At 33.2% G+C, this 25,248-nt stretch overlaps 1 protein-coding gene and 1 long non-coding RNA gene across 3 annotated transcripts in view; both read right to left on the bottom strand.

Annotated features, from left to right (window-relative positions):
* The window catches only part of LOC127709691 (uncharacterized), a 42,120-nt gene extending 17,427 nt beyond the window's left edge, over positions 1-24,693 (bottom strand). For both annotated transcript variants that reach the window (XM_052215321.1, XM_052215323.1), the window contains exon 1: positions 24,670-24,693. In XM_052215321.1, the coding sequence (XP_052071281.1) occupies positions 24,670-24,687 (18 nt within the window). In that variant the 5' untranslated portion in view covers positions 24,688-24,693. The remainder of the gene's footprint in view (positions 1-24,669) is intronic.
* On the bottom strand, positions 17,684-20,628 carry LOC127709692 (uncharacterized). The gene is made up of 3 exons (XR_007985713.1): positions 20,219-20,628; positions 18,659-18,819; positions 17,684-17,805 (listed from the first exon to the last, which is right to left on the bottom strand). It is a non-coding gene; the product is annotated as an uncharacterized LOC127709692 (long non-coding RNA).
* Positions 24,694-25,248: the final 555 nt, after the last annotated feature.

The following is a 25,248-nucleotide window of genomic DNA, read 5'->3' as shown; positions in this document are numbered from 1 at the left end:
CTAATCCAACAGCATTGGATAAAAAAAGGTTTTACAAGCTGCTAGAGGAGTGACGGAAGAAAATTAACCCGTTCAGTTTCTAACCATATTCTGAAATGCACCAGATCGCGAAACAGGTCATTGACGAAGCATCATATAGGAAGATGATATGTGCAAGCTATGGAGAACGCATAAACGGTTAAAAAGTTACATATACGGATATTTTTGGGGAAAATAATGAAAAAAAGATCATTTAGGAAATATTGAAAAAAATATTTGTAGTGTGACATTTGTTAGGTACAGATGGGTGCAGTTCTAACCTGTACAGCTAGTTAACTTAATAAGCAGACTTTATGACTGGTTAAAATTAACTTAGGATCGGTTTTATGACTGCTGTGACCGGTCCTAGGACAGAATTTGTGTTAACTTAAAAAGCAGACTTGGTCCTTGGACTGTTTAATGATTGCCCGAAAAGTTAACTTCAGGACAGGTCCATGTCCAGAATTGAAGTTAACTTTGGACGAAGTTAACTTTGCCACAAGCAGTCCTACACATAAGTTAACTTATGACCAGACCTGTTCTTATAAAAGTTAACTTTGGATTGGTCCATGATAAAGTTAACATGATCCAAAGTTAACTTTGGTCTGGTTTGCTCCTCTAAGATAAAGTTAATTTTTTTTAAGTTAACTTTGGTCTGGTCTGCTCTTCCAAGATAAAGTTAACATGATCCAAAGTTAACTTGTAAACAGGGCTGCTTTTATTGTTTGTATCAACGTGGTAAAGAATATTCATAGGACCGATTTAAAAGCAGACCTGTCCCCATGATTGACAGGACTGCTCTGTTAAATACTAAACTTGTCCACAGGTCTGGTCTGGTCAAGCAGACCTTTCCACAGGTCTGGTCTGGTCAAGCAGACCTGTCCATTGGTCTGGCCTGTTCAAGCAGACCTGTCCACTGGTCTGGTCTGGTCAAGCAGACCTGTCCTCAGGTCTGGTCTGGTCAAGCAGACCTGTCCTCAGGTCTGGTCTGGTCAAGCAGACCTGTCCACAGGTCTGGTCTGGTCCGGTCAAGCAGACCTGTCCTCAGGTCTGGTCTGGTCAAACAGACCTGACCACAGGTCTGGTCTTGTCGAGCTGATCTGTCCTGGAAACAGGTCTGCTCTAGCTAACTTGTCCTTAGGTCTGGTCTGCAGCAGTCCTAAAAAAGCAGACATGAGGTCTGGTCTGCTAGGGATAAAGTTAACTCACAGGTCTGCTAAAATTTTCCCCAGTTAACCTATAGAGCAGTCGTAAGGACTGCTTTAAGTTAACTTGTGTACAGGTTAGGACCGCACCCATCTGTACATGTGCACGAAAGGAAATGATTATTTCTTAATACAGTTTAAACATTTTAGAAAAATTCGACTGTTATCAAAATATTACATTTACACTAACAATATAAGATTGTTTTGCGCAAATAAAAATGATTTTGAATTGTGTACTTTTCTTTTCAAAATTCGAAAATTACTTCCTTTTTGTCTCGCCTTGACGGAGTCAAAAAGCGAGACATAGGTATGCTGTTTTCGATGTCGGCGGCGTCGGCGGCGTCGTCAACAATGTATTAGTTTGTGATAAGGTCTAGTTTATGGTGAACCACAAGTGGTTGATCAATCATATATGGTATGCAGTTGTATTAGCATTGGCACATCTCATTTCCGTGGAGATTATTTGGCCCTGCCCCCTCAGTCATGGTCTATTGACTTTGAAACTTTTGCTTATTTTTCATGTATTAGTTTGTGATTAGGTCAGTTTATGGGGAACCACTAGTGGTAGGTCAATGATAATTGATATGCAGTTGTATAAGCATAAGCACATCTCATAACCATGGAGAATATTTTGCCCCGCCCCCTCAGTCATGGTCTATCGACTAAGACACTTTTGCTTAGTTTACATCTATTAGTTTGTGATTAGATCAGTTTAAGATGAACTGCTAAATAAATGTTAAGTCAATGATATTTGGTATGCAAATTTATTGGCATTTGCAAGTATCGTTTCCATAGAGAGTATGTAGCCCCACCCCTTCTTCATGGTTCATTGACTTTGAAACTTTGAATGAGTTTACCAAAAAAGGCATTATAACCATTTCAGAACATTAACAGTTTAATTCCCTTTGACAATTCTAAATTCAGTTTAAAATTTCTATAAACAGTTAATTTCTTACAATCATTTAATGATGTTGAACAATTTTGCAGATGCTGATCTTTAATGTGTGTTTACGTCAAACGATAAAGAAATACAATTCTGATCAATCCAGATTTTGTTCATTCCAAGATTAAATAACAAATCACGTATATTAGATGCGCAATATTTTGTTTACCTTGATATGCATCTTCATTCAAAATTAAATCTACATTATAAGCAAAAGGTAAGCTTACTCATAACAGTACGTAACCAATATTAAAGAAAATATTTGTTTTTAAGACATATATCACAGGTAAATGTCCAACGACACAATCACATTCCTACTTTTAGAACATATCTATAGAAAACGGTTATAGATATTCTTGATAGCGTTGGCATGGTGAAAATTCTATATTTCGGACGAATAGTACAGTACGGATCCAACCATAATGTTGTAAAGAAATACACTGTTGATCTGTAGTAATTTAATTGTTTCCAAGCAGTTTGAAAAAGATGAGAGACATCTCGGTCCTTGATGGGACCAACGTTTCTGTATGTGTACGTTCTTCCCGTTAAAATGTAACGATATAAATTATAAAATTCATCAAAAAATACTAATTGAATTTATAAAATTCAATAAAGATTATTTTCACGAAGTCTGTAGCAACTCTTCATAATAACCTTTTTGAAGATTTCATAATTTTGGTATTAACTCTTTTGAATGACATAATTGTATTATGACACAGAACTAAACCAGATGATATGCTTATTTTGTAGTGCAAACAATCTAATTAAAATTAAATCTCCGCACTTGCTCCTCGTTGTTTATATGTCGCGCGTGGGAGATCTAACAACAGCCGCTTGAGGGTCATGTCTAGGGTCAAATTTGCTGTAGCCAATCAGCGAAGGTGCTACAAAGTGTTAGGGTATTGGACTGGCATAGGAGTCTTAGTAGCGTCTAGAGGTCTTCCGAATGTATATAAACAAAAATGACAGCCCCCATGCGAAAAACGTTTTGTAACATACAACTGTAATAATAGTTTGTATTATTGCCTTCCGAGGTTAAAATGGCATCAAGTGAAGCATGCACCCCAAGGAAAATATCAGTATGAACAAACATTTGTGTTTTATGCGGTTTTTCTTTCATCCAGATAGAAATCTCCTCAACGGGAGAACGTGTTGAAAAAAAAACTGTTCAAACTGAAACTTCAGCAGAACTCAGAGAGAATCGCAATAATTTCTAGTGTTGTTACTGGTTTTGAAGTAAAGACAGTAAACGCCGAAGTAGACAATGACATTGGCGTCTGTATTAAATGTTTTAGAAAAGTCCAACAGTCAATCAAATTAAAGAAAGATGCATTAAAAATTCAAGAAGAACTAAGTGACTAACTTCGGGTGTCTTACCACCTGACCAATCAGAAAGATTAATTGCTAATAGATTTGTTAATCTGCAAGGTGGAACAAACAATAATATAAGCTTAGATGAATATTTGAGAGATGTTGAACAAGGATACAAAAGTAACATGTTCAGGACATCAGACAAAGGAAAGTATCCTTCAACACTCTTCAAGAATAATAACAATTAAGTGCAAGGAGCTAAAAAAAGACAAAAACCCATTTGACAGTGCATTTATAGGACTTCGTACATTGATTCATCGCCGTGACATCAACCAACAGTCCCCTTCCATCGCCTTCAAATCCACATATTTGAAAAATATTGCTTGGAATTAAACATGTGAATAAAGTGTGCAGGTTTAATTTTCTCTTAAGTCATAACCTTAATTAGCTGGTACTTTTTTAGTAGTTTGTTGCTGATATTAAAGTGTCACAAGTCAATGAGACATCAACCCAACAAACAAAGTAATGAAATACTTTCAGTTTAGTTGCAGAATATCATGGTCATTTTGATTAGGCAGCATAACTACCTACAAAAACATGTTTATAAAAATGTGGCATGATTTCTAATGAGACAACTATTCAAAAGGGACCAACTTATTTTTCTGTATTAAAGTTCACAGTTCCACCTCTGACTTTGAGTAAAACCTATAGCAAGCTGTACAAAGACCCGAAATGACTTTATGAAAACATCAAGCACGTTTGTACAAAACAACAATGAGATAAAAACCAAACTTTTACAGATTTGTTCACAAGGCGACCAGCATGCAGATATTTACCCTATATGTACATGTAAAGAGCTGTTGATAAAACTTATACAAGGTGGTGTTGGTTAAATGTGCTTTCCTGAGTGATGAAGTTATTAGTGCACATTATTTGGTTCAATTTCTATCTTAGTCAAATTAAACACAGTAACTTAATATAATAAAATGCTCTGCTGGGCCCAGCTTGATAAGACTGCAGAGGTCGAACCCTGAACAGTTGGGGCAAGTATGGACACAACAGTCAAGCTTGATACAGCACTGAATTTGGATTGTGATTAAATATTTGACACAGCATAGGTTTCTGACACAGAATAAATGTGGTCTAAGAACTTTTAAATTTTTAATTTACCTATTCAAACACAAGTTATTGACTGGAAACTAGAAAAATGCTTGTTTTTTGGCCCCTTTTTGGTTCAAAATTCCTAAACATATAGGATAATTATCCCCAAACTCAAACCTAGCTTTCCCTTTGTGATATGGAACCTTGTAGTACAATTTCAGAAAGATCCATACACTTACACACAAGTTATTGTCATGAAACTAGAAAAATACTTGTTTTTTGGCCCTTAATTACTAAAATTTTGAGGCAATTACCCCCAAAATCAATCCCAGCCTTCCCTTTGTGATATGGAACCTTGTGGTACAATGTCAGAGAGATCCATACACTAACACACAAGTAATGTCTGGTCCGGGTACACAGTTATCGTCCTTTGATTTTCGTTGTCCACAAATATAGTCCCTAGTGTGGACAGTGTGTTACTTGTCGATTTTTTTTATACCCCTTCCGAATTTATTTCTCCATGTTTTATGACTCAAATAGTAAGTAGGGGGGTGAAATGACACTGTAAAAAAATTTGGGTCATGAATTTTAAAGTAAAGTAGTGATTTGGTCCAGCTGAAAAATGTTAAAAATTAGCACTTCGGAGGCTGTCAAAAGATTTGAAGACCCCCTTAGCATGAAATTGTCCATATTTTGAGTTAGAGCCGATGAAGTTTTCTATAATTTTGATATAATTTGTCCCAAAAGTAGTACAACACACTGTAAAAATATTATTGAGAAAGCGCAGGTGGGATTTTTTTAATTTTCATTTATTGTCTAAAAGAAATGCACTACGAAATAACTGTGTACTCGGACCTAAGAGGTGAAATCTGGAAATATAGAATCTGTACTTTGGCAACTTCCCTGAATGATTTGATGGTGTCAATTTATCAAATAGCATAAAACTAAAGGATTTAAACTTTTATTTGATAGAATTTCTGCAAAAATGACCAATTTTGGCATTTTATGGTCAAAATAAGCATTTCATAGCTTTTTCAATTTTGATGCATAAGTGGCATTCTGACTTTCTATCTGACAGTTTTTATGTGTCAATATTTGTGTTTCTATGCTTCAATCCAGTTGTATTACTCATTTGTGAACTCTGAATCTACAGAAAAGAAGATTATCTCAGACAATATGTGCAAAATGTGTTGTATATATGGTCCTCGTCTAACGCCCTGTTTGGATCAAGTTAAATGTGAGGAGCTTGGAACATAAAAGTTGAAGTCCATTATAAAGATCTCACTAAATTTGTATAAAAAGCACTTAACAATGTCTTTTGTGCCTGTTTTATGTCACATAATATCTTTCTTTTCTTCTGTAGGATAGCAAGTGGTTCAAATATAAGCCTGTTGAGACTAAAATTGCATGCATGTTTTTCACTAAAAAGTGAAAAATCTTTGTATCAGACCATACTGTGTGCAAAAAAAGTTGAATGCAAGAGTCTTTTTGTGCTCAGATTTATTGTATCATGTCACCTGAGTATAGAAATGATAGAAAAGACACAAAATTTTATTTCATATAGCTTCAATATGCATTTTTAAATGTAAATATGTGATACGGCCTAAATTGACCCTAAATTATTTTCAGTCTTACTTGGCCTAAGACCCTTTTAAACTAATGTGATATGTTATTTGTAAGTTTTCTTTCCATTTAAAGTACATTAAATACATATGTTAGGATTATTTATAACCAAAAAGCTTTACAAATTTAAAATTGCTGGAAAATATTACATCTTCATGTAAGGCCCCCCTTCATTGGAAAACCTCCATTTTTAGCCACAGGCTCATATAAATTTGACTTTTTAATAATTATAATAAGTCTGATAAATCAAATGAGTACTCTATTGCTTTTAATACATAATATATTATATATTAAGGCATTTCAAAAGTATTTTTTTGCAATATTTTAATTTTTTAAGCCCCAAATGTTGATAGTTGAAAATTTTCAATTTTAACGTCTAAATTTAACACTCAAAGTTGAATATAGAATTAGTCATATTGTCTATAATATATATTCTATTGCCATGAAACTTTGTAAGCAGTCTTATAATTTAATAAGCTTTGGTCATACCAAGTTTCATTAAGATTGGTCAACTTTTTCTACCCTATTAGGTCCGGGTACACAGTTATCGTCCTTTGATTTTCGTTGTCCACAAATATAGTCCCTAGTGTGGACAGTGTGTTACTTGTCGATTTTTTTTATACCCCTTCCGAATTTATTTCTCCATGTTTTATGACTCAAATAGTAAGTAGGGGGTGAAATGACACTGTAAAAAAATTTGGGTCATGAATTTTAAAGTAAAGTAGTGATTTGGTCCAGCTGAAAAATGTTAAAAATTAGCACTTCGGAGGCTGTCAAAAGATTTGAAGACCCCCTTAGCATGAAATTGTCCATATTTTGAGTTAGAGCCGATGAAGTTTTCTATAATTTTGATATAATTTGTCCCAAAAGTAGTACAACACACTGTAAAAATATTATTGAGAAAGCGCAGGTGGGATTTTTTTAATTTTCATTTATTGTCTAAAAGAAATGCACTACGAAATAACTGTGTACTCGGACCTAAGAGGTGAAATCTGGAAATATAGAATCTGTACTTTGGCAACTTCCCTGAATGATTTGATGGTGTCAATTTATCAAATAGCATAAAACTAAAGGATTTAAACTTTTATTTGATAGAATTTCTGCAAAAATGACCAATTTTGGCATTTTATGGTCAAAATAAGCATTTCATAGCTTTTTCAATTTTGATGCATAAGTGGCATTCTGACTTTCTATCTGACAGTTTTTATGTGTCAATATTTGTGTTTCTATGCTTCAATCCAGTTGTATTACTCATTTGTGAACTCTGAATCTACAGAAAAGAAGATTATCTCAGACAATATGTGCAAAATGTGTTGTACAGTCCTTGGATGGTGTAAACTTCCCACTCACACCATACACCATTACACCATTCACCATACACCATTACACCATACACCTTGTGCCATTACACCATACACGTTACACCTTTGCACCATACACCTTACACATTACACCATACACCATTCCCCATTCTATCTACACGATCCGAAATTACCCATAATGCAATTAAATTTTAAAGAAGGCGTGCGACTACAAAATTATTTATTTGATTTAAAAAACGAATTTTGATCACAATATTGTAAATTAATGTATAAAATTAAAATCTCCGTGGTAATGCCTATGATGGTTATATAAACAATACAGATTAAATATATATACATGTATTTGTAAATAAAGTACGCATAAAACTTTGCGTGTAATGCAAATTTATCCGCGATCTGCCTATCTATAAATTTAAAACGATATTGGTTACAATGCTATTATTATCGGTTTTAACATGTATCGTAAATCTTATAAACTTGGTTTTCAGATAAAATCGACAAACAATGCCAAAAATGAATACTTCAGGATGACTGGTACACATACAACATGTACAACAAAATTATTTTAAGCATCAACCAAAACTGACCATATTTGCACTTATAATTATAAAATTGAGAATGGAAATGGGGAGTGTGTCAATCTGTTAATTTATATAGGGTTAAAAAATTTGGAAATATTTTTGCCCTCCTTTTATTAAAAATATTGTCTCGCTACAAAATTTCAGTAATTTTGATACCTCAGGCTGACTCATATAACAAAATTATTTAACTCATCAACCAAAACTGACCATAATATTTTCACTTTATTATATAGATCTATATAGCCGCATAGTAAATCAGCAATATTTTGATGTCAGGGTGGATTGTATAATACAAATGACAGCAACATTGCAAAACAACATGTACAATGTAAAATTTGTCCCCATCAATCTAGATTGCCAGCATGTCCTCTTTTTATTCAATATATTGTCTCGCAACAAAATTTCAGTAGTTTTGATACCTCAGGTTGACTCGTATAACAAAATTATTTTAACGCATCAACAAAAACTGACCATATTTGCACTTTATTATGTATATCTATAAAGCCACATAGTAAATCAGCAATATCTTGTTGTCAGGATGGATTGTATAACACAAATGACAGCAACAGTGCAATACAATGACAACAAAAATTTGTCCTGATCAATCTAGATAGCCAGCATGACCTCTTTTATTCAAAATATTGTCTCACAACAAAATTTCAGTAGTTTTGATACCTCAGGCTGACTCGTATAACAAAATTATTTCAAAGCATCAACCAAAACTGACCATATTTGCACTTTATCATGTAAATCTATATAGCCGCATAGTAAATCAGCAATATTTTGATGTCAGAATGGATTGTATAATACAAATGACAGCAACATTGCAACACAATGACGACAAAAAATATACCCATCAATTTAGATAGCCAGCATGCCCTCTTTTTAATTAAAATATGGTCTCGCAACAATTTTTCAGTAATTTTGATACCTAAGGCTGACTAGTATAACAAAATTATTTAAACGCATCAACAAAAACTGACCATATTTGCACTTTATTATGTATATCTATATAGCCGCATAGTAAATCAGCAATATTTTGATGTCAGGATGGATTGTATAATACAAATGACAGCAACATTGCAATACAATGGCAACAAAAATTTGTCCCCATCAATCTAGATAGCCAGCATGTCCTCTTTTTATTCAAAATATTGTCTCGTAAGAAAATTTCAGTAGTTTTGATACTTCAGGCTGACTCGTATAACAAAATTATTTTAAAGCATCAACCAAAACTGACCATATTTGCACTTTTAATATTATGTATATCTATATAGCCACATAGTAAAGCAGCTATATTTTATTGTCAGAATGGGTTGCATTATACAAATGACAGCAACATTGCAACACAATAACAACAAAAATTATCCCCATCAATTAAGATTGCCAGCATGTCCTCTTTTTATTCAAAATATTGTCTCGCAACAAAATTTCAGTAATTTTGATACCTAAGGCTGACTAGTATAACAAAATTATTTAATCGCATCAACAAAAACTGACCATATTTGCACATTATTATGTATATCTATATAGCCACATAGTAAATCAGCAATATTTTGATGTCAGGATGGATTGTATAATACAAATGACAGCAACATTGCAATACAATGACAACAAAAATTTATTCCCATCAATCTAGATAGCCAGCATGTCCTCTTTTTATTCAAAATATTGTCACGCAACAAGATTTCAGTAGTTTTGATACCTCAGGCTGACTCGTATAACAAATTTATTTAAACGAATCAACCAAAACTGACCATATTTGCATTTTATTATTATGTAAATCTATATAGCCGCATAGTAAATCAGCAATATTTTGTTGTCAGAATGGATTGCATTATACAAATGACAGCAACATTGCAACACAATGACAACAAAAATTTGTCCCCATCAATCTAGATTGCCAGCATGTCCTCTTTTTATTCAAAATATTGTGTCACAAGAAAATTTCAGTAGTTTTGATACCTCAGGCTGACTCATATAACAAAACTATTTTAAAGTATCAACCAAAACTGACCATATTTGCACTTTATTATGTAAATCTATATAGCCGCATAGTAAATCAGCAATATTTTGATGTCAGGATGGATTGTATAATACAAATGACAGCAACATTGCAATACAATGACAACAAAAATTTGTCCCCATCAATCTAGATAGCCAGCATGTCCTCTTTTTATTCAAAATATTGTCTTGTAAGAAAATTTCAGTAGTTTTGATACCTCAGGCTGACTTGTATAACAAAATTATTTTACAGTATCAACCAAAACTGACCACATTTGCACTTTTAATATTATGTATATCTATATAGCCACATAGTAAAGCAGCTATATTTTATTGTCAGAATGGATTGTATAATACAAATGACAGCAACATTGCAACACAATGACATCAAAAATTATCCCCATCAATTTAGATTGCCAGCATGTCCTCTTTTTATTCAAAATATTGTCTCGCAACAAAATTTCAGTAATTTTGATACCTAAGGCTGACTAGTATAACAAAATTATTGAAATGATCAACAAAAACTGACCATATTTGCACATTATTATGTATATCTATATAGCCACATAGTAAATCAGCAATATTTTGATGTCAGGATGGATTGTATAATACAAATGACAGCAACATTGCAATACAATGACAACAAAAATTTATTCCCATCAATCTAGATAGCCAGCATGTCCTCTTTTTATTCAAAATATTGTCACGCAACAAAATTTCAGTAGTTTTGATACCTCAGGCTGACTCGTATAACAAAATTATTTAAACAAATCAACCAAAACTGACCATATTTGCATTTTATTATGTAAATCTATATAGCCGCATAGTAAATCAGCAATATTTTGTTGTCAGAATGGATTGCATAATACAAATGACAGCAACATTGCAACACAATGACAACAAAAATTTGTCCCCATCAATCTAGATTGCCAGCATGTCCTCTTTTTATTCAAAATATTGTGTCGCAAGAAAATTTCAGTAGTTTTGATACCTCAGGCTGACTCATATAACAAAACTATTTTAAAGTATCAACCAAAACTGACCATATTTGCACTTTATTATGTAAATCTATATAGCCGCATAGTAAATCAGCAATATTTTGATGTCAGGATGGATTGTATAATACAAATGACAGCAACATTGCAATACAATGACAACAAAAATTTGTCCCCATCAATCTAGATAGCCAGCATGTCCTCTTTTTATTCAAAATATTGTCTCTTAAGAAAATTTCAGTAGATTTGATACCTCAGGCTGACTTGTAGAACAAAATTATTTTACAGCATCAACCAAAACTGACCATATTTGCACTTTTAATATTATGTATATCTATATAGCCACATAGTAAAGCAGCTATATTTTATTATCAGAATGGATTGTATAATACAAATGACAGCAACATTGCAACACAATGACAACAAAAATTATCCCCATCAATTTAGATTGCCAGCATGTCCTCTTTTTATTCAAAATATTGTCTCGCAACAAAATTTCAGTAATTTTAATACCTAAGGCTGACTAGTATAACAAAATTATTTAAACGCATCAACAAAAACTGACCATATTTGCACATTATTATGTATATCTATATAGCCACATAGTAAATCAGCAATATTTTGATGTCAGGATGGATTGTATAATACAAATGACAGCAACATTGCAATACAATGACAACAACAATTTGTTCCCATCAATCTAGATAGCCAGCATGTCCTCTTTTTATTCAAAATATTGTCTCGCAACAAAATTTCAGTAGTTTTGATACCTCAGGCTGACTCGTATAACAAAATTATTTAAACGAATCAACCAAAACTGACCATATTTGCACTTTATCATGTAAATCTATATAGCCGCATAGTAAACAACAATATTTTGATGTCAGAATGGATTGCATTATACAAATTAAATGACAGCAACATTGCAACACAATGACAACAAAAATTTGTCCCCATCAATCTACATGTAGATAGCCAGCATGTCCTCTTTTTATTCAAAATATTGTCTCGCATGAAAATTTTAGTAGTTTTGATACCTCAGGCTGACTTGTATAACAAAATTATTTTAAAGCATCAGCCAAAACTGATCATATTAGCACTTTATTATGTCATGTATGTAAATCTATATAGCCGCATAGTAAATCAGCATATAGCCGCAAAGTAAATCAGCAATATTTTGATGTGAGGATGGATTGTATAATACAAATGACAGCAACATTGCAATACAATGACAACAAAAATTTGTCCCCATCAATCTAGATAGCCAGCATGTCCTCTTTTTATTCAAAATATTGTCTCGCAAGAAAATTTCAGTAGTTTTGATACCTCAGGCTGACTCGTATAACAAAACTATTTTAAAGTATCAAACAAAACTGACCATATTTGCACTTTATTATGTAGATCTATATAGCGGCAGCCGCATAGTAAATCAGCAATATTTTGATGTCAGGATGGATTGTATAATACAAATGACAGCAACATTGCAATACAATGATAACAAAATCTTGTCCGCTTCAATTTAGAGTGCCAGCATTTCATCTTTGTATTCGTTATATAAAACTGTCACTAAAGTCCGTATCAGTATCTGTATTTCCCACTTCCATGACTTCTGAATATGGACGGGTACATCACAGATTCCTTTTGGGCTATTGTGTGATGGGTTGGTCTGCGCATAAATTAGTCGTGCTTGCTGAGGTGTGATGATTTAAACTCAGTAGTTCAGGATGGTTTGTATAATAAAACTATTCCACCTCATCATCCAACAGTGTGACTGACATGACAGATTTCATTTGTACTTTATAATGAAAAGTATGAGAAGTTCTCTTCTAGGAAAAGTATACTGTTAGTATATTATGTCGGTTGGTTGATTTTGTTGGTGGCTAAATATCAAGTGGCAAATATTTCATTCCGTTTCACATAAGTATATTTTTTCGGACGTTCAAGATATCATTTATAATCCGTAAAGACAAATCTAACGAAATTGACGAGATTGTTCATAATTATACAACATCTTATGTGCAATAACACTGTACAATTTTCCTTTGAACATTTTTTGGAAAACAGAATCGTAAATCCAAGGCAAACATAGGTGAATGACGATAAGATATTTATAAAGAGAGACTGTCAAAAGTGGGGAACGAAGCAACTTTAAAAATGATGTTGATAACCCGTGATATAAAAATACTGTTCCGATGCATGGATAACCTTTCTATCCGCCTTCTAGTTTAAATAAAATCCTTTCTTTTATGATAACTGCATGTGATCACAAGTGTGTAATTTTAAAGCCATTGTTTAATGTAAATAAGAATATGAAAAAAAAAGATTTTTTAATATGTGTATATTAAATATATATGACATAGAGTCTAACGAGTAAAGTAATTTGCTTTACTGGGAAAAAAGAACAATAGGATTATTATTATTGTTTATGTTTACAATCCGAAAAATTAAAATAAAATGAACTTCGGTTTCAACCAATGAAATGTCGTACACCATTCATTCACACCATTCCCGATCGCACGTTACACAATCACACCATTCCTCATACACCATTACACCATTCCCCTTACACCATACACCATAGCACCATACACCTTCTACCATTGCACCATATGCCATACACCATTACACCATACACGTTATTTTGGGAAGTTTACACCATCCAAGGGCTGTATATATGGTCCTCGTCTAACGCCCTGTTTGGATCAAGTTAAATGTGAGGAGCTTGGAACATAAAAGTTGAAGTCCATTATAAAGATCTCACTAAATTTGTATAAAAAGCACTTAACAATGTCTTTTGTGCCTGTTTTATGTCACATAATATCTTTCTTTTCTTCTGTAGGATAGCAAGTGGTTCAAATATAAGCCTGTTGAGACTAAAATTGCATGCATGTTTTTCACTAAAAAGTGAAAAATCTTTGTATCAGACCATACTGTGTGCAAAAAAAGTTGAATGCAAGAGTCTTTTTGTGCTCAGATTTATTGTATCATGTCACCTGAGTATAGAAATGATAGAAAAGACACAAAATTTTATTTCATATAGCTTCAATATGCATTTTTAAATGTAAATATGTGATACGGCCTAAATTGACCCTAAATTATTTTCAGTCTTACTTGGCCTAAGACCCTTTTAAACTAATGTGATATGTTATTTGTAAGTTTTCTTTCCATTTAAAGTACATTAAATACATATGTTAGGATTATTTATAACCAAAAAGCTTTACAAATTTAAAATTGCTGGAAAATATTACATCTTCATGTAAGGCCCCCCTTCATTGGAAAACCTCCATTTTTAGCCACAGGCTCATATAAATTTGACTTTTTAATAATTATAATAAGTCTGATAAATCAAATGAGTACTCTATTGCTTTTAATACATAATATATTATATATTAAGGCATTTCAAAAGTATTTTTTTGCAATATTTTAATTTTTTAAGCCCCAAATGTTGATAGTTGAAAATTTTCAATTTTAACGTCTAAATTTAACACTCAAAGTTGAATATAGAATTAGTCATATTGTCTATAATATATATTCTATTGCCATGAAACTTTGTAAGCAGTCTTATAATTTAATAAGCTTTGGTCATACCAAGTTTCATTAAGATTGGTCAACTTTTTCTACCCTATTAGGTCCGGGTACACAGTTATCGTCCTTTGATTTTCGTTGTCCACAAATATAGTCCCTAGTGTGGACAGTGTGTTACTTGTCGATTTTTTTTATACCCCTTCCGAATTTATTTCTCCATGTTTTATGACTCAAATAGTAAGTAGGGGGGTGAAATGACACTGTAAAAAAATTTGGGTCATGAATTTTAAAGTAAAGTAGTGATTTGGTCCAGCTGAAAAATGTTAAAAATTAGCACTTCGGAGGCTGTCAAAAGATTTGAAGACCCCCTTAGCATGAAATTGTCCATATTTTGAGTTAGAGCCGATGAAGTTTTCTATAATTTTGATATAATTTGTCCCAAAAGTAGTACAACACACTGTAAAAATATTATTGAGAAAGCGCAGGTGGGATTTTTTTAATTTTCATTTATTGTCTAAAAGAAATGCACTACGAAATAACTGTGTACTCGGACCGTCTGGAAGTTACAAAAATGCTTATTTTTGGCCCCTAATTCCTGAACTGTTGGTACCATAACCCCCAAAATCAATCCCCACCTTACTTTTGTGGTATTGAACCTTATGGTAAAATTTCATGGAGATCCATTTACTTAAACTAAAGTAAGAGTGCGAAAACCAATGTGTTTTCGGACAACAACGTCATACCAATATACGACCGCAAAAATATTTTGTGGTCGTATAAAAAAGAAGATGTGGTATTAAGTCTATATTTGACTGTTTTCTTGATGAACACATTGGTCTTGAACAAAGTTGTAAGTAAGATATAGTCCCACTTCATGTTATTGTCTTGAATATGCATGAAATATTTGCCACTGAAACCCAAGCGAAGAAATCAATAATCAATCAACCTATCAATGTTCATTTTGAGCAAAAATAATCATCCTCTATGTATACTGTTGATTACACCAAGTTAAATACAATGAGTTTGCTATATAGAACAAATATAACATCATCAAGTACAATGAACAAAAAGGTCAAAGTCATACATGTCAAATGAACCATGCCAAAACTTAGCACAAAAGGACATACATCAATAGCAATAATTCTATACACCAAAGATAGTTGACTTGTTGATCAATAAACGTCAAAATGAAAAGTCAAGGTCAGAAACCAACCAGAGTGATTTTTATAGTTCGTTCCTGTGTTGTACTGTACATGTTACACCACTATCCCAGGTTAGGATCCTGCTAACATGTTTAACCCCGCCACATTCTGTATGTATATGCCTGTCCTAAATCAGGAGCCTTAGGTAATTCAGTGGTTGTCGTTTGTTTATGTGTTACATATTTGTTTTTCGTTCATTTTTTGTACATAAATTAGGCCGTTAGTTTTCTTGTTTGAATTGTTTTACATTTGTCATGTCAGGGCCTTTTATAGCTGACTATGCGGTATCGGCTTTGCTCATTGTTGAAGGCCGTACAGTGACGTATAGTTGTTACTTTCTGTGTCATTTGGTCTCTTGTGGAGAGTTGTCTAATCATGCTCATTGGCTATCATTCCACATCTTCTTTTTTATATATCATGTACATCTTACAATAATTCCACACCAAATATATTTTTCTGTTTGTTTATCATGTTTATAGTAATCGAGATGCAGACTTGACCCCGAATATATGCTTGTTTCATGAAATGAGGTCAAGATTAGGCGAATCTGCAACCATATCTGACAGACATGGCAGACATGGTTTTCTCTTTTGAATTTTTTCATATTTTTCTGGTCGGGGCCTTTTGTAGCCGACTAAAGGCATGGGTTTTTCTCGTTGTACTACAATTGCTTATAACAAGTTATTGAAAAGTCTGGAGGGTAGTTGTCTGATTGGCAATCATACCGCATCTCTTTATTTTTAAGATGAAAACAAGTAAAATATCTTATGATGTGTGTCAATCAGTTACTGTCTCATTTGTTTTTATACGCTACATCTCTTTTTAGTCACATTGACAGCTGCAGGCATGACATGAACCCAGATCTAGAGTGGCAATACAGCAATTGTAAGGGGGTTAAAAGTAAAAAAAAATTGAAGAGTCTAAAGTTGAATAAGTTACAGAAACCAGATACTGAAAAATTAAATAAATAAATATCAACTGTTTTAATCATCTTGTATTTCTAATAAAGCCATATCAAGATCTTCGAAGTATTCATAGGCCGACAAATTGTAGTCTTCAGTATCGCTATCTGAAACAGCAGAATCTTCTTGCTCCTCGAGCTCCTCAACAACTTGTTCTGACAGAAATAACTTTTCAAGAGGTAACATATCACAGGATTCACAATTACAAGACTTAGTACACAAGTCACAGCATGAATGTTTCCTGCTTTCTTTCTTCATCAAATCATCCAAGTCTGAATTTCTGAGGAAATTACACATCAGATCCTTTCTCCTACAATCTTTAGCTTTAAGAATTGCCTTAACTTCCCGTTTCAACTTCTGCAAGTGGTATCCATTGTATAGGATAATGGCAACTGATGGATTTCCATCCCTCCCCACTCGCCCTATTTCTTGCAGCAAATCTACCAGATTATTTGGAGGTCCAAATAATACCACTCCACTACACTTTTTTTACATCTAAACCCATTCCCAGGGCACTGGTTGACAAAATAAGTCTCAAAACACTACTTTCCTCCTTCAATGCATTAATTATGATGTTTTTGTTAACATCTGGAGTTTCAGAATGGAACATCTCAATATACTTGGCACAATGTGGCAATTCTGTTACAATGTATTTATAAAGTTTGGAAGTGTCATTTATCGATGAACAATACAAAAGTGTACGTGGGAAGTCCTGACTTTTTTCCTCTAATGCATCTACTAACCATGTCATTCCCATTTCAATTAAATTTTTAATTTTAGAAGATACATGTACTAGTTTAATATTAGACTTGTTTGGTGATAAATTAATTTCTGTTGTGTCCTCCGCTAGCTGCAATATTTTCATGACTTTTTTCCTAAAGCTTACAGTGCAAGTTGCACTTAAAGCCAATACTGTAGCATCGGAAAAGAGGGATCTTATATATATAATTAGTTCACCTACATTTGAAAACCATTTTCGAAAAGCCTTTTTTCTGTCTCCTTCATCTTGGCCCCTGAAAGAAAAATAGAAATAAGTACTTCTATAAAAACTTTTATAAAAGGTAAATATCAGCACCTCTTGCCTAGATTGTTAATTCTTATGGCAGAACAAAATTAAATACATGTATGTGCTTGTCCATATTGTTAAGTAACAGCCTATCATTCAGTGGTTGTTGTTGGTTGCTGTCTATCACATTTGTTTAGGGTTTTATTTTTCATACATTCTTATAATTACATTGTAATGGTTCATCATTTTGCAAGTAGTGGTCTTAAAAGAGCTTACTTTTTAGTATTAGGTTATCTCGTTCTTGAAAGCTGTACAGTTCTGTACCAGTGGTCTTAATTTTTTACTTCTATATTTTTGAAAATCTTAAATTCATAAAAATGGGAAGGGAGTTCACATCAATATATAGAAACAATTCATCAAAGTTTCATGCAAATTAGTTGAATAGTTTTTAAGTTACTGTCTGACAGGTTGACGATTGACAGACAGTCACAGGTTAGGGGAGGGTTGGGATCCCGCTTTATATATAATACATGTTTAATTAACCCTGCCTCATTCTGTATAATGCCTGTCCCAAGTCAGGAGCCTGTAAATTAGGCCTTTTGTTTTCTCGTTTGAATTGTTTTACATTGTCATTTCGGGGCCTTTGATAGCTGACTATGCGATATGGGCTTTGCTCATTGTTGAAGGCCGTACAGTGACCTATAGTTGTTTATTTCTGTGTCATTTGGTCACTTGTGGAGAGTTGTCTCATTGGCAATCCTACCACTATTCTTTTTTATATAGACAACGGTATACCATAATACGTCCTGTAAATGTGCAAATAGAAATGAACATGGGGAATAAACATTGTATCCACTTACCAAATTGCTATTGTGTGAAACTCATCAATTACAACCAACTTAATGTTCAACTTCTTTAAATAAGTTCTCCAATAGGGATCACCAACCAATGTTTCTGGAGATGCAAAAATGACATCTATCAACCCCTCTTTGATTTGATCGTCACTCTGGGGAAGATGATCCTAAAATGCAAAAAAACATGTAGGTGGACAGTCTCCAAAAAGACATATTTCTATGATAACTTCTATAATTTAAATGTACACTGTACAAAAAAAATACTACAAATACCCTTTCTCCATTTCACTGCGTTTGATTAAAGATTGAAATCCAATGAAATAATTCTTATTGTTGTAAAGTCCAATACAGAAATGAATATAGCTGAGATTTCAATGAATGCATGGCATATTTTCTTGATTTTGAGATGTTTCTGCCAATGTATCTGTTTGGCCATCCAACAAGGTCTTTTAGACTGCACTTTTTCATATTTTTTTTTTATTTTTTCATTGTTTAACACAAACATGACAAATAACAATCTAATTTAAAAATTAAGTTTCCCGCACGTTTCTGAGCCATGTAAAGCTGATTATGCTGTATGATTTTGCTCATTGTTGAAGGTCAGATGGTGACCTATAGTTGTAAACTTTGTCATTTGTTGTCTGGTGGAGAGTTGAGTTGGCAATTTTACTTCAAGTCTTGTACATGTACGACATCTTCTTATTCTTATATGCATGTATATTTGTTTTGAGATAGATTATTAGTACATGTAATTAACAACATTTCCCTTGGACTCTGGTGCTTCATTAATACAACATGTAGTATATATCTTTATACAAAGTATGAAGAACTAGCATTATGGCCAAAACGACTGTAAAATACTGGCAATATGACCGATACAATCTGTTCTCGGTGAAATGAGACAAATGTATGTGCTACCATGGCTATGATCAACTGCTTCTGCAGTTTTTTTTTAACTTTGCTCATGTATATCTAAGTTTCATATTACTGCTTTGTTACTGTTAGTCATGTGTATGTTTTGATATACTGAAGTTTAAATGTATGTTCCTGCAAATAAATTTTATTTTATTTGATTAGGCATACATGTACATCTTTGCCTGGTCAGATGCGGATCCAGGACTATGGAAAAGGGGGCCCTGCATCTAGACACCATAAGGTGTGGGAATAACGTCTTAATACATTTTTGTAAGATAGAGGCATTGCATTAATTATATAAGTAGCTCCAACAGCATAGGCGGATCCAGGAGGGCCTGGGCCCCCCTTTTGTGGAAAAAATTTAGTTGATTATATAGGGAATCACTGAAGCATGACTGGAGCGGGCCCCCTCTTAGGTCAGTCAGTGGGCCCCCTTACAAAAAGTTCTGGATCCGCCACTGTACAGGGGGATAACATGTCACCCCCTAACTGATTTCTCATGTGTTATAAACATCTTTATTATACAACACTGCCAACATAATAATTATAATATATATATAAATTAGGTGTTTAATGGCATTAAATACTATAGTATAGCATATTCCATTTATTGAAGCCTTACTACCACTGCATGCTTAAAGTTATACTAACCTTTGTATGCAGCAGTAATATTTCCAATGTGCGAGAGTTTTTCCATCTGGTCCTGCATCAGAGCTACTAAGGGACAACAGACTAAAACTTTTCAGTCAGAACTGTTTTCAATAACCTCCCGGACAACTGGAAGGTACAGTTGAAACGGCAGTGACTTGTCAAAACCAGTCTGTAGTACAGCCACGCACTTCTTCTTGTTAACTTAACACTCTAAAATTTCCTTTTGCTCCTTCTTTATATCATTTATACCAAATTTTGGCAAAACTTTTGTCAAAACGTTGTCCAAACTGGGCGCATCCATGTTTTTTAACGATCCGATAATGGTATACAAGCCCGTCGCTGATTGGTTAATCGAAATTGATTTTCTGCACGCTGATTGGTCGGTCAAAGTTCACCAAATTTGACCCTAGACATGAACCTCAAGCGGCTGTTGTTAGATCTCCCACGCGCGACATATAAACAACGAGGAGCAAGTGAGGAGATTTAATTTTAATTAGATTGTAGTGCAAATGTACATTTTTTGTTCATAAATTTTTTTTTTTGTTGTAGAATAATATTCGAGTTACTGAATTTTGTAAACCAAATTTGACTGAAACGGTCATTTTTATCTGAACAGTTCTTACAAGACTGAACATTAAATTAATAAGTCATTTTCAGGCTTTCAGTCGATTTTCATACTTTTACACTGTGTTCATTTCAGTGCTATTCAAATAGTTCACTTACTGTCAATTAAGATCTGATCGTCTATATACAGACTTTTCAGTAGCTGTTATTTACCTGTACACAACAACAACAAACTTAATTGTCAGAAAAGCTATATATAACAGTATTCAATTTATAAGAGGAAAATATCTGAAAATTAACTTAAACTCTTGAAAATACTTTACGTTTTAAGTTTCAGGATTTTCAGATGTTGTCGGGATCACATTGATCGTTTAAGCCTAAAATTTATTTACTAGTGGACGTGAGCCCCTACGGGTATTCACGGAAAAAACATGTTTAACACGTCGACACTCTGTACGTGTTTGTCCCACATCTGGAGCCTGCAATTCAGTGGTTGTCATTTGTTACTGTATATCATATTTGTTTTTCGTTTATTGTTTTGTACATAAATAAAGGCTGTTAGTTTTCTCGTTTAAATTGTTTTAAATTTGTCATATCCGGGCCTTTTATAGCGTGCGGTGCAGTATGGGTTTTGTTCATTGTTGAAAGCAGTACGATGACCTACAGTTGCTACTTTCAACGTCATGTGTCTGGTGGTGTCTTGTCTCATTGGCGATCATACCTCATGATAAGCTCACCTGGCCCAAAAGCCAGGTGAGCTTATGCCATCACTTGGCGTCCGTCGTATTACGTCGTCTGTCGTCTTCTGTCGTCTGTCGTCGTCTGTCGTCGGTCGTCATCGTCGTCGTCGTAAACAATTTCAAGAATCTTCTCCTCTGAAACTACCTTTAAACTTTAACTGAATGTTCCTTAGGGTATCTAGTTTTTAAATTGTATCCGATGTGTTGATCCATCAACAAATATGGCCGCCATGGCTAAAAAAAGAACATAGGGGTCGAATGCAGTGTTTGGCTTATATCTCATTAAGAGCAAATCTGAAAGGGGTAAACATGTTCAATAGGTCAAGATCTATCAGCCCTGAAATTTTCAGACGAACCGAACGACCCATTGTTGGGTTGCTGCCACTAAATTGATAATTTAGGGAAATTTGCAGTTTTTGGTTATTATCTTGAATATTGTTGAAGATAACGATAAACTGTAAACAGCAAAAATGTTCAGCAAAGTAAGATCTACAAAAAAGTTAAATAACCAATATTATCAATTGACTCCTTAAGGAGTTATTTTCCTTTAAAGACAATTTTACCCAATTTGTTCATCATGTTTGCTAACATTTAAAAATCTTCTCCTCTGAAACAACTGGGCCTAATACTTCTAACCTTTAACTGAATGGTTCTTAGGATAACTGGTTTATAAATTGTGTACGAAGTTTTGATCCATTAACAAACATGGCTGCCATGGCTAAAAATAGAACATAGGGGTCAAATGCAGTTTTTGGCTTATATCGCAAAAACTATAGCAGTTAGTGCAAAAGTGAAAAAGAGTTAAAGTGATGAATAAGTCAAGATCTATCTGCTCTGAAATTTTCAGACCAATTAGACCACCGATGGTAGGGTTACTGTCCGAAATAGATTATTTTTATGAAATTTTACTTTTTTTGGTTATTATCTTTGATATCATATAATAGATAGAGAGAAAGTGTAAATGGCAAAAATGTTCAGCAAAGTAGGATCTACAAATAAGTCAAATGATCAAAATAGTCAATTGACTCCTTAAGGAGTTATTGCCCTTGAAACGATATATTTGGTTTACAGTTTGATTCAGAAGAAACACCGACATAGCTAGATAATACAATTAATTATCTAATTACTACCACAATTTGATATTAATAAGTATTGTAATTTTCATTGTTATTATAAATGTAATGTCAGTATTACAAATCTAATCTTGAATCAATCCTAATCCTATCTTATTTTTGGGAAATATTTTTACAAATTCAAATGTGACGTCACTTTGTGTGTTTTTTTTAGAATTTCAAATGTGACGTCACTTTGTGCGTTGAGGCTTTGGCTAACTCGGCTGTGTATTTTTATGTGTTGGATTAAGTTGTTTTATGTAATGTATCCGTTTTTATTCTGTAGTTAGTCCCCACTTCGGTTTTATCATGTATGTCTATTATTTAGTCATTTTATAAAATTTACTGTTCGCAAAATTATACTTTTGTTAGATATTAATCGTGTGTTTCTTTGTCTTATAGGTTTTCCCATTAATTTGTATTGTGGTCCTGTCATGTGATGTTGTCGTTTTGGTGTTGTGTTTGACGTTGCCATAAAAGCGGGAGGTTTGGCATGCCACAAAACCAGGTTCAACCCACCATTTTTTTTCGTAAAATGTCCTGTACCAAGTCAGGAAAATGGCCATTGTTATATAATAGTTCGTTTCTGTGTGTGTTACATTTTAATGTTGTGTTTTTGTTGTGTCGTTGTTCTCCGCTTATATTTGATGCGTTTCCCTCAGTTTTAGTTTGTAACCCGGATTTGTTTTTATCTCTATCGATTTATGAGTTTCGAACAGCGGTATACTACTGTTGCCTTTATTTATTTCTTACATTTTCATGGGTCTATTACTTTTTCAAAAATCTTCTTCTCTGAAACTACTGGGCCAAATACTTCCAAACTTAAATGAATGTTCCTTAGGGTATCTAGTTTATAAATTGTCTACGAAGTTTTGATCCATCAACAAACATGGCCGCCATGGTTAAAAAAAGAACATAGGGGACAAAAGCAGTTTTTGGCTTATATCTCAAGAACTACAGCAGTTAGATAAAAAAAGAACGAGAGTTAAAGTGATAAATGGGTCATGATCTATCTGTTATGAAAATTTCAGAACAGTTCGACAACCCATTGTTGGGTTACTGTTGAAAATAGGTTATTTTTATTAAATTTTACTGTTTTTGGTTATTTTCTTTAATATTATAATAGATAGAGAAAGAATAAATGGCAATACATGTTCAGCTAAGTAAGATCTACAAATAAGTCAACATGATCAAAATAGTCAATTAACCTCTAAAGGAGTTATTGCTTTTAAAACGTTTTTTTTTTTACATTTTTTGTGAAAATCTAATTACTTTTTCAATAATCTTCTTCTCTGAAACTACTGGGCCAAATACTTAAAAACTTCATTGACTGGTCCTTATGGTAACTAATGCTATATATTGTATTCAGGGATTTGATCCATTCAAAAACATGGCGGCAGTTTTTAAAAATAGAACATAGGGGTCAAATGCCGTTTTTGGCTTTCATCTAAAAAACTAAAGCAGTAAGAGCAAAACTGACATAGGTGAAAGTGTTAAGCAGGTTTAGATCTACCTATCAAGCAATCTTCAGACCAATAGGACAACTTATTGTTGGGTTACTGTCCAGAAATAGTTAATTTTCAGGAAATTTTACAGTTTTGGGTTATGTGTTATCTTTAATATTATTGTTCAGCAAAGTAAGATCTACAAATAAGTCAAATGCCTGAAACTGAAATTACAGGTGAGCGATATCAGGCTCTCATGAACCTCATGTCTTTATTTTTATATTTCTATTTCATAATCAAAAAGATGAGTAAAACCATTCATTTAAGTGTCCATTAGATTTTAGATTTTGAAATTATAATGCAATCAATATTAAAATGCTCCAAAAAGTTAGACTAGCAGTACAAGTGCCACGGAAGCGTTTATAAATATATGGAATCAAAGAGGAGTTTTAACCATGTAACAATTTAAAAACTATGAGGACAGGAATATTTCATAAACTTCTATTAAAAAGTAAAGAAAAACCTAATCACAAAATGTTAACAGTTATGATAATAATTATTGTGAAAATAATGCAAAACAATGTGCTTACCATTGTGCAGTTGGTCATACAGTTTTTCAATCTGTGACTGTTAAATAATATTTTAGTATTTATATGATAATTTGATCTTACCCTTATTAACAGAACAAAGCAGTCGACATTGTCTCCTAGGTAATAATATATTTATTTGTAAAGCTTTATGCTTTGACATAAAGTTCAATAAGTACTGTATCATTTGTTTAACAAATCTTGACATAATTTCAATTTCCGGCTCACGATAAGATACCCTTGCATTGTTGCATAAATGTTTAACATAGGAGGACGTGAAATAAATGATATGTTTTTCATTTTCCTTGAGCTCAGATTGCACACCAAATACGGAATATTTGTGAAACTAATGTGATTAGATAGAAGTACGTTGGTAGCACTGTCCTAACACAAACAAAACAATATCAATTATTAAAGCTAATGTATACTATTTTATTATCAATTTGTATTTAATCAGAATGTTGAACTGTTGTATTATTGTTGTCGTTGGATTGTCCTTATATGTTTGCGCTGACATTTTCAACGTTGAATGCTAAATGTTATAAATACCTGTATCTAAATATAACAACGTGTAATTGTTTT

This window comes from Mytilus californianus, unplaced genomic scaffold, assembly GCF_021869535.1.
Source record: "Mytilus californianus isolate M0D057914Y unplaced genomic scaffold, xbMytCali1.0.p SCAF_7, whole genome shotgun sequence".
Lineage (NCBI taxonomy): Eukaryota > Metazoa > Mollusca > Bivalvia > Mytilida > Mytilidae > Mytilus > Mytilus californianus.
The sequence above is the reverse complement of the archived record's forward strand: the minus strand, read 5'-3'. Positions and strand labels throughout refer to the sequence as shown.